Source organism: Odontomachus brunneus, unplaced genomic scaffold, assembly GCF_010583005.1.
Source record: "Odontomachus brunneus isolate Ranch 3 - 2012 unplaced genomic scaffold, Obru_v1 Obru_scaffold_064, whole genome shotgun sequence".
Taxonomy (NCBI): domain Eukaryota; kingdom Metazoa; phylum Arthropoda; class Insecta; order Hymenoptera; family Formicidae; genus Odontomachus; species Odontomachus brunneus.
Window position 1 is genome coordinate 121,528 of NW_022639514.1, and position 9,704 is coordinate 131,231.

Here is a 9,704-nt window from a genome sequence, read left to right on the forward strand (position 1 = left end):
TATATATATATATATAGCAGAGCTCAACGCATTTTGCACATTTCGACAAATTCTTGGGAGCTACGCCTTCTATCTCCCCCTTTCCGCACGACGAGCCTAAAAAGTAGCACTGTGAAGTTAGCCCCCAAATATTCGAAAAAATGCAATTTCTACAACTAATTCGTTTGCTCATCGTTTGCACATGTTTGCACATCAAGAATTTTCGTTTTTCCACCTCTAGTTTCAAAATTATTGAAAAAGTAATTTTGGCGGGGCCAACTTCACACTAGCCCCCCAACATTCGAAAAAGTAAACTTCCTTTAGCTCAAACGATTGCACATCGTTTGCACATGTATGCATATCGAGAGTTTTCGTTTGAACATATCTAGTTTAAAAGAAATGTAAAAAACAATTTTGGGAAGGCTAACTTCATACTAGCCCCCCAAGATACTCAAACTTGACTCACAATGCATGTAATCGATAGATTCTCGTTTGCACATTTCGAATTTTCGTTTGCACACCTCTAGGAAAAAAGTTATTTGACATTAAACTTTGGGAAGGCCAAACTCAACTTTGCCAAAATTTATAACTGCAAAATAAAATTGTTTGACGTATGATATCGGTAGATCTTCGTTTGCATATTTCGAAACAAGTCGAATTTTCGTTTGCACATCTCTAGAAAAAAGTTATTTAACATTGAATTTTAGGGGGGCTAATTTCACACTTGGCAAAACCTAGGTTAAAATTGCAGGAAAAAATTGTTTGGCGCATGATATCGTTAGATTTTCATTTGCACATTTCGAAACAAGTCGAGTTTTCCTTTGAACATTTCTAGAAAAAGTTATTTAACTTTGAATTTTGGGGGGGCTAACATCACACTTGGCGAAACGTAGGTTAAAATTGCAGGAAAAAATTGTCTGACGCATGATATCGTTAGATTTTCGTTTGCACATTTCGAAACAAGTCGAATTTTCGTTTGCACATCTCTAGAAAAGAAGTTATTTAACATTGAATTTTTGGGGGGACTCACTTCACACTTGGCGAAACCTATGTTAAAATTGCAGGAAAAAATTGTCTGGCGCATGATATCGATAGATTTTCGTCTGCATATTTCGAAACAAGTCGAATTTTTGTTTGCACACCTCTAGAAAAAAATTTACTTAACATTGAATTTTGGGGGGGGGGGCTAACTTCACACTTGGCGAAACGTAGGTTAAAATTGCAGGAAAAAATTGTCTGACGCATGATATCGTTAGATTTTCGTTTGCACATTTCGAAACAAGTCGAATTTTCGTTTGCACATCTCTAGAAAAGAAGTTATTTAACATTGAATTTTTGGGGGGACTCACTTCACACTTGGCGAAACCTATGTTAAAATTGCAGGAAAAAATTGTCTGGCGCATGATATCGATAGATTTTCGTCTGCATATTTCGAAACAAGTCGAATTTTTGTTTGCACACCTCTAGAAAAAAAGTTACTTGACATTGAATTTTGGGGTGGGGCTAACTTCACACTTGGCGAAACATAGGTTAAAATTACAAGAAAAAATTGTCTGACGCATGATATCGTTAGATTTTCGTTTGCACATTTCAAAACAAGTCGAGTTTTCGTTTGCACATCTCTAGAAAGAAAATTATTTAACATTGAATTTTAAGAAGGCTAAATTTACACTTACCGAAATTTATAATTTGAAAAAAATTGACTGACGCAAGATATCGTTAGATTTACGTTTGCACATTTCGAAACAACTCGAGTTTTCGTTTGCACATCTCTAGAAAAAAAGTTATTTAATATTGAATTTTGGAGGAGCTATCTTCACACTTGGCGAAACCTAGATTAAAATTGCAGGAAAAAATTGTCTGCCGCATGATATCGTCAGGTTTTCATTTGCACATTTCAAAACAACTCGAGTTTTCGTTTGCACACCTGTAGAAAAAAAGGAATTTAACATTAAACTTTTGGGGGGGCTATCTTCACACTTGCCGAAACTTAGGTTATAATTGCAAAAAAAAATTGTTTAATGCATGATATCGTTATTCGTAATGTGCAAACAGAAATCTAACAATATCATGCGTTAGACAATTTTTTCTTACAATTATAACATAGATTTCGGAAAGTGAAGAAGTTAGCCCAAAATTCAATGTTAAATAACTTTTTTTCTAGAGGTGTGCAAACGAAAATTTGTCTTGTTTCGAAATGTGCAAACGAAAATCTAACAATATCATTGGTCAGACAATTTTTCACTGCAATTTTAACCGAGGTTTCGCCAAATGTGAAGTTAGCCCCCCCAAAATTCCATGTTAAATAACTTTTTTTCTAAAAGTGTACCAACGAAAATTCAACTTGTTTCGAAATGTGCAAACGAAAATCTATCGATATCATGCGTCAGACAATTTTTTCCTGCAATTTTAACCTAGGTTTCGCCAAGTGTGAAGTTAGCCCCCCCCCCTAAATTTAATGTTAAATAACTTTTTTTCTAGAGATGTGCACACAAAAATTCGACTTGTTTCGAGATGTGCAAACGAAAATCTAACGATATCATGCGTCAGACAATTTTTTCCTGCAATTTTAACCTAGGTTTCGCCAAGTGTGAAGTTAGCCCCCCCCCCTAAATTTAATGTTAAATAACTTTTTTTCTAGAGATGTGCACACAAAAATTCGACTTGTTTCGAGATGTGCAAACGAAAATCTAACGATATCATGCGTCAGACAATTTTTTTCTGCAATTTTAACCTAAGTTTCTCCAAGTGTGAAGTTAGCCCTCCCAAAAATCAATATTAAATAACTTTTTTTCTAGAGATGTGCAAACGAAAACTCAAGTTTCGAAATGTTCAAAGGAAAATCTAACGATATCATGTGTCAAACAATTTTTTCCTGCAATTTTAACTAGGTTTTGCCAAGTGTAAAGTTAGCCCCCCCAAATATTCAATGTTAAATAACTTTTTTTCTAGAGATGTGCAAACGAAAATTCGACTTGTTTCGAGATGTGCAAACGAAAATCTAACGATATCATGCGTCAGACAATTTTTTCCTGCAATTTTAACCTACGTTTCGCCAAGTGTGAAATTAGCCCTCCCAAAATTCAATATTAAATAACTTTTTTTCTAGAAATGTTCAAAGGAATCTCGACTTGTTTCGAAATGTGCAAATGAAAATCTAACGATATCATGCGCCAAACAATTTTTTCCTGCAATTTTAACCTACGTTTCGCCAAGTGTGAAATTAGCCCTCCCAAAATTCAATATTAAATAACTTTTTTTCTAGAAATGTTCAAAGGAATCTCGACTTGTTTCGAAATGTGCAAATGAAAATCTAACGATATCATGCGCCAAACAATTTTTTCCTGCAATTTTAACCTAGGTTTTGCCAAGTGTGAAGTTAGCCCCCCTAAAATTCAATGTTAAATAACTTTTTTCTAGAGATGTGCAAACGAAAATTCGACTTGTTTCAAAATATGCAAACGAAGATCTACCGATATCATACGTCAAACAATTTTATTTTGCAGTTATAAATTTTGGCAAATGTGAGTTTGGCCTTCCCAAAGTTTAATGTCAAATAACTTTTTTCCTAGAGGTGTGCAAACGAAAATTCGAGTTGTTTCGAAATGTGCAAACGAGAATCTATCGATTACATGCATTGTAAGTCAAGTTTGAGCAACTTGGGGGGCTAGTATGAAGTTAGCCTCTCCAAAATTGTTTTTTAAATTTCTTTTAAACTAAATGTGTGCAAACGAAAATTCGAGTTGTTTCGAAATGTGCAAACGAGAATCTATCGATTACATGCATTGTAAGTCAAGTTTGAGCAACTTGGGGGGCTAGTATGAAGTTAGCCTCTCCAAAATTGTTTTTTAAATTTCTTTTAAACTAAATGTGTGCAAACGAAAACTCTCGATGTGCATACATGTGCAAACGATGTGCAATCGTTTGAGCTAAAGAAAGTTTACTTTTTCGAATGTTGAGGGGCTAGTGTGAAGTTGGCCACCCCAAAATTATTTTTTCAATAATTCTGAAACTAGAGGTTGGAAAACGAAAATTCTTGATGTGCAAACATCTGCAAACGATGAGCAAACGAATTAGTTGTAGAAATTGTATTTTTTCGAATATTTGGGGGTTAACTTCACGGGGCTCTAAAAAGTGATGATCGTGTCTCTAAGCTTGGAGCCGCGACTGGCCGCGAACGTCACTCGCCGTGCGGAAAAGGGGAGATAGAAGGCGTAGCTCCCGAGAATCGGCCGAAATGTGCGAAATATCCTGAGCCCTGATATACAGGGTGTCCCGAAGTTCCATGATAACCCTTGGTGAGAACGTAGAACAGATTGAGGTGAGCAAGAAAGTCCTGTGCCGTTTTGCGATATTCGCAATAGTTTTTGAGAAATTAATTATTTTGTCTCAACAAATTAGCGTACAGAAAGCGGCAGCTGAAAGAAAGATGCCTTCGGTCGACGTGCGACCGTGACACTCGCGAATCGTATCTCGCTACGTCCCTCGGCCCATAACTACGAGACATAGCGAGTCTATAGGCCACGATAGGCGTGACAAACGCCAAACTTTACGCGGTTGTTACTAACAAACTAGAAGCGTTATCGCTAAATAGAAGAGGACTTTTCTGATCTTCTCACTTGGCTCTGCGCCCCTATGGAGTTGGTGGGTTATAATTTTGAGACACCCTGTATACAGGGTGTCTCACATTCTCCTCCGGGCATTTTGTGAGGACGTAGAATAGGTTGAAGTCTCGGCGCGGTGCGGCAAGACGTAGGAGCCCAGCGGTATAAGTATAGGCAGTGGTGCATTGTCTTCCAATCACCGCACGCGACATCCGCGCGCTATATTACTGGACCGCACTATAACTCGAGCGGTCTGTCCTCTACCATTCAGCGTGCGTTTTTCCTTTTTTTTTTTTTAATTAATATCTCGACTATTATTGCGAATTTCGCAAAACGGTATAGGACTTTTATGTTCACATCAACCCATTCTACATCCCTACAAAATGCCCGGAGGAGAGTGTGAGACACCCTATATATATGCACAGGGTGTCCGAAAACTTTCTTAACACAATTCGTAAGAAAGTAGAACGGATTAAACGGAATAAAAAAATCAAATACCTTTTTGCGAAATTCGCAATAGTTTTTGAGTAATCAATTATTTTGTCTGAGCAAATAAGTATTCGAGTCGGCGCACGGCCGTGACTCAGTGGTTTAGAGCAGTCGCCCGGTAAGCGAAAGACCCGGGTTTGAGTCCCGGCCTAACAAACTGCGCTTTCGATATTTTTCTCTCTCTAAAACGAAAAAATACGCAGATCTCGAACGCACGGCCGCCACATAGTACGCCCTTCTCCTTCCTATATATATAGTATACCTGTCATAGTATAGTATACATATAGTATGTCATACATATAGTATTATATGAATGTATTATATGTAATAATCAAATAATAACTAAATTACTAAGCTGTGATTAATCACTATTATTTTCTTTAGTAATTATTACTAATACTTTTCTGTAAGGTAAGCCAACTTAAAATGTTAAATCGGCTCATTATTTGTAGCGAAATCATACGTGAAAAAAATCATTATCTGCATTACCTGGGAAGCAGTTGACTAGATGGACGTTGTCAACCGCAACACTCGAGTTCGCGTAGGGTAAGAGTATCTCTAAAAATAATCTATTGGACTGGCTGATCGCGCCCAGAAAGAAACGCACGTTCTCCCACCTGGAATGATACATCATAAAGTCAATCTTTATTACCATTAGCTAAAAGAATTAGCATTAATCCCTTTTCCGAGAGCATACCTAGCGTTATTATTTCCATATTTCTCTTCCGTGACTGAACTGACATTGTTAGTGTCTATCACAAGATTTATGGCTCCGTCTTCCATCGCCACCTGGTGCATCCACAATTCAAGTGTACAACGTGCAGTTGTGGGAGGAATTCGCGGTGACCACATTTGAGCTGTCCCACTGCCGCTGTACCACAGAAAGTGGCCTTGAGGGTAGAAGGAAGGAAGAGAGGGAAAAAATTATGAATTAATTTCTTTAGAAGCTAGTATGTACATATTAAGTTGATCCACAAACATCTTCTCATAAACATTTGAAGAGATGTTAATATAAACAAAACAACTATACATATGACAAATAAAATATGTACAAATAAAAATTCTATGCAGAATTGGAAAAGTTATTTTTCAAAAGCAACGCGTTATCGTTATTTAAAAAGTAAAAGTAAGTATCGGTAAACGAAAAAATAACAAAGGGCGTATCTAAAGCCAATAGGTATTTAGAAGATACAAGCGTAGAACTAGCGAAGTATTTATATTTCCAAATCGATCAGCGGAAACTTTACAAAAAATTATCCGTAAAAAAATATTATCGGATACTACAATTCACAACGATTGTTGGCGTGGCTAATTATCGTTAAAACTTGATTACCATCATCATGTTGTAAATCATGATATAAATTATTAAAATTTTGTGAATCCCGAAACATGTATACATACACAAAATATAGAACATTTGTGGCACGACATGCATAACTCACTTCCTCGTTATGGATTAGATCATTTTAATTTCAAAAACAATTTCCGTTAATTTATTTATCAAGTGTTGCAAGCCATTTTTTTGGATTCTGAATTGGATTTGTGCAAAGTAACACAATAAGAATAACGATTCGTTACCATATTCGTTACCATTGTCCAAAACATGTAATTGCGTTATCGTTGTTAATTAAAAAATCACATTGTTACTAAGTTGGTACTGAAAAAAGGTAATAAGTACGATAACAACATAACGTGGTATTTTCGAACTCTGATTTTATAGAAAAAACCTGTAAATTAACCCATTGATAATATTGAATAAAACAGTCAGTCAAAAAACTCGGTATAATTTTCAACTTTCTCTAACGCTCCAATGAAATATCCATCGACACAATTTTAAGCCTAATGACCATACCAAGCACCTGCTGAGCGTATTGGCGTAATTACCCCAATTCCCTTCTCTCCATAACGACTATAATTACTGACTCAGGGAGAATTCACACCTTGGTAAAAAAGCAGAGAACAGAAAAGTAGAAACCAATACGCTAGTAGTCAGGTGGTAGTCAACAATTTTTTGCTTTTCTACTAACGCGAATTCTGATTGACTTATGCTTTCTTGTTTTCTTCTTTTCTGCTAAAGTATAAATTCCTCCTCACGTGTGTATTTCTCCACTAATCAGCTGGTCTCAAGACTATACATGACATTCAGAATAGAAAATCGATTGTGTATTAACATGACGTGATAAAAATTATAAAAACGAAATTCAAAGGTGTTGACCAATCTTCTATTCAATGAAAACAAGTTAGTCAAAATTATGTCAAATTGTCATCAAATTTATAAGGAGTATGATGTCAAAAAAAGTTATCAATATGACAACAGAAATTACTGCAAAACGTCCCATTCGTTGATAGTCATTTTGACTACCATTTTTATGTTATTTTGATGGTCATTTGATATCAAAATAAAAAATTATCCAATGAACACCATTCAAGTAACAGTAATATAAAACCAACATATATGCTATAATTTCCTACTCAACAATATAAATGTAATATAATACGTGTATTATTTAATAGTTACATACCCATATAGTACGCAAACGTTGAATCGACATCTCAGAAAGGTTGCATTGCGACATTGAAATGTTGCATAAACATTTTAAAATGTAGATTCAACGTTGAAAAGACATTGTCTAATTGTAGAAACGTCTAATGTCCGTTGAATTGCAATATTTTGTAGACGTTGCAATTTAATATTGTTAAATATTGATTTAATATTGGCCGCGTTCAGCGTCAGAAAATTTTTTTTTATATTTAAATATTTTAATATTTTAATATTTCGTTTTGGATCTAACATTCGGTCTATTCTTACTATGTATATCCTACACATCAAAAATATCTATCATAGAGTTATCTTATGACATCGTAATATGGCTGAGTTCCCACTTAGCGCGTCACACGTCGCGTTGTCCGTCGCGAGTTAAACCAATCAAATCGTCCCATTTTTATGCGTAACTTCACGACGCGACTTCTAAGGCAACGTATTGCTTATTGCTCAACATTTAAACAATTTATGGTCCATGTTCTCAACTCACTTTTATCGGTAAAAGTACTTTAAACCTTCTAAGCCAATTAGATGACTTCTAAACCACTTTTACTGATAAAATTGTGTTCAGAATATGGACCAAAAAATGTATCTTGTACACTGAAATATATACATACTGGAAGTAGTACTGCCTATGGTACGCCATAAGTGGGATACGAGGGACTGTTATTTGAGTTTTAATTGGTCCTCAAATTCAATTCATTTGCTTCATATACTTATCCTGCCATATCCTTAAGCTGAGTTTCCACTTACAAGGGGATTGTCCGAACCCGCCGCGTTAGATTTGGCTAATTTTTACATATATTGTAATAATCTCGTTTCTCTAAACACAGCTCGTATAACTCTTGCCAATGAGCACTACCTTACTGAAAAATTTTTGTCGAGATAACAATAAAATTTCCAATTCAATTCTCAGTTGAATTCACAATTGAATTCTCAAATGCCGTTTCCGCAAAAATTCATGTAAGATCTCAATTGAGATATTTGTATCTGATGAAAATAATTTATTGAAAATATAGTGAACTTTTGCTGAAATGCTTTTGAAAAGCATTCATAATTTTGACTCAATTTTATTAAAATTTCATTATAATTTCATTAATATTTCAATAATATTTCATTAAAAATGTAAAAAAATTTAGTGAAAAATCATTATTAATTAAAATAGATTGAGAAAAGTACAATGAAGTATTATTTTGTCTAAATAATAAAAAAAACTATAATTTCATATTTTATGTCATTTCATTTATTCGTAAGATTCGCGTGGATTCGAATCCCGTGTCACACGGTCACCCATCTTTAGATGACTATGCGCTGTTCAATGCCTAAACCTCAACGATCGTACTGGTGATGGCAATGCGCTGTAACGATATCGTGGTGGATTATATTTACAGTATACTCTTATAGCGTTTAAAAATGTAATGACACATTTGTCGGTAAATGTTTCAAAGGACGTAACAACAATCACAATGCGATTAATATTGATACAATATTGTATAACTAATTAAATTTAAACACAACGTGCTCGCAAAAGAGAGAGAAAGAAGGAATATTCTCTCTCTTTTGCGAGCATGTTGTATGTTAAAGTTTGATTAGTTATACAACATTGTATCAATATTAATTGCATTGTGATTGTTGTTACATTCCTTGAAACATTTACCGACAAATATGTCATTACATTTTTAAACGCTATAAAAGTATATTGTAAATACAATCCACCACGATATCGTTACAGCGCATTACCACCACCAGTTCCCGTACGATCGTTGAGGTTAGGCATTTGAACAGTGCATAGTCATCTAAAGATGTGACCGTGTGACACGGGATCGAATCTACGCGAATCTTACGAATAAATGAAATGACACAAAATATGAGATTACAGTTTTTTTTATTATTTAGACAAAATAATGCTTCATTATAATCTTCTCAATCTATTTTAATTAATAATGATTTTTCACTGAATTTTTCTACATTTTTAATGAAATATTAATGAAATTATAATGAAATTTTAATTAAATTGGGTCAAAATTGTAAATGCTTTTCAAAGGCATTTCAGCAAAAGTTCATTATATTTTCAATAAATTATTTCTATT

At 34.6% G+C, this 9,704-nt stretch overlaps 1 protein-coding gene across 4 annotated transcripts in view; it reads right to left on the reverse strand.

Moving 5' to 3' along the window:
• The window catches only part of LOC116846467 (MAM and LDL-receptor class A domain-containing protein 1-like), a 181,671-nt gene that overhangs the window by 18,907 nt on the left and 153,060 nt on the right, over positions 1 to 9,704 (reverse strand). For all 4 annotated transcript variants that reach the window (XM_032820307.1, XM_032820308.1, XM_032820306.1 and 1 more), the window contains exons 3-4: positions 5,770 to 5,962; positions 5,562 to 5,689 (exon numbers count right to left, since the gene is read on the reverse strand). In XM_032820307.1, coding sequence (XP_032676198.1) covers positions 5,562 to 5,689; positions 5,770 to 5,962 — 321 coding nt within the window. The remainder of the gene's footprint in view (positions 1 to 5,561; positions 5,690 to 5,769; positions 5,963 to 9,704) is intronic.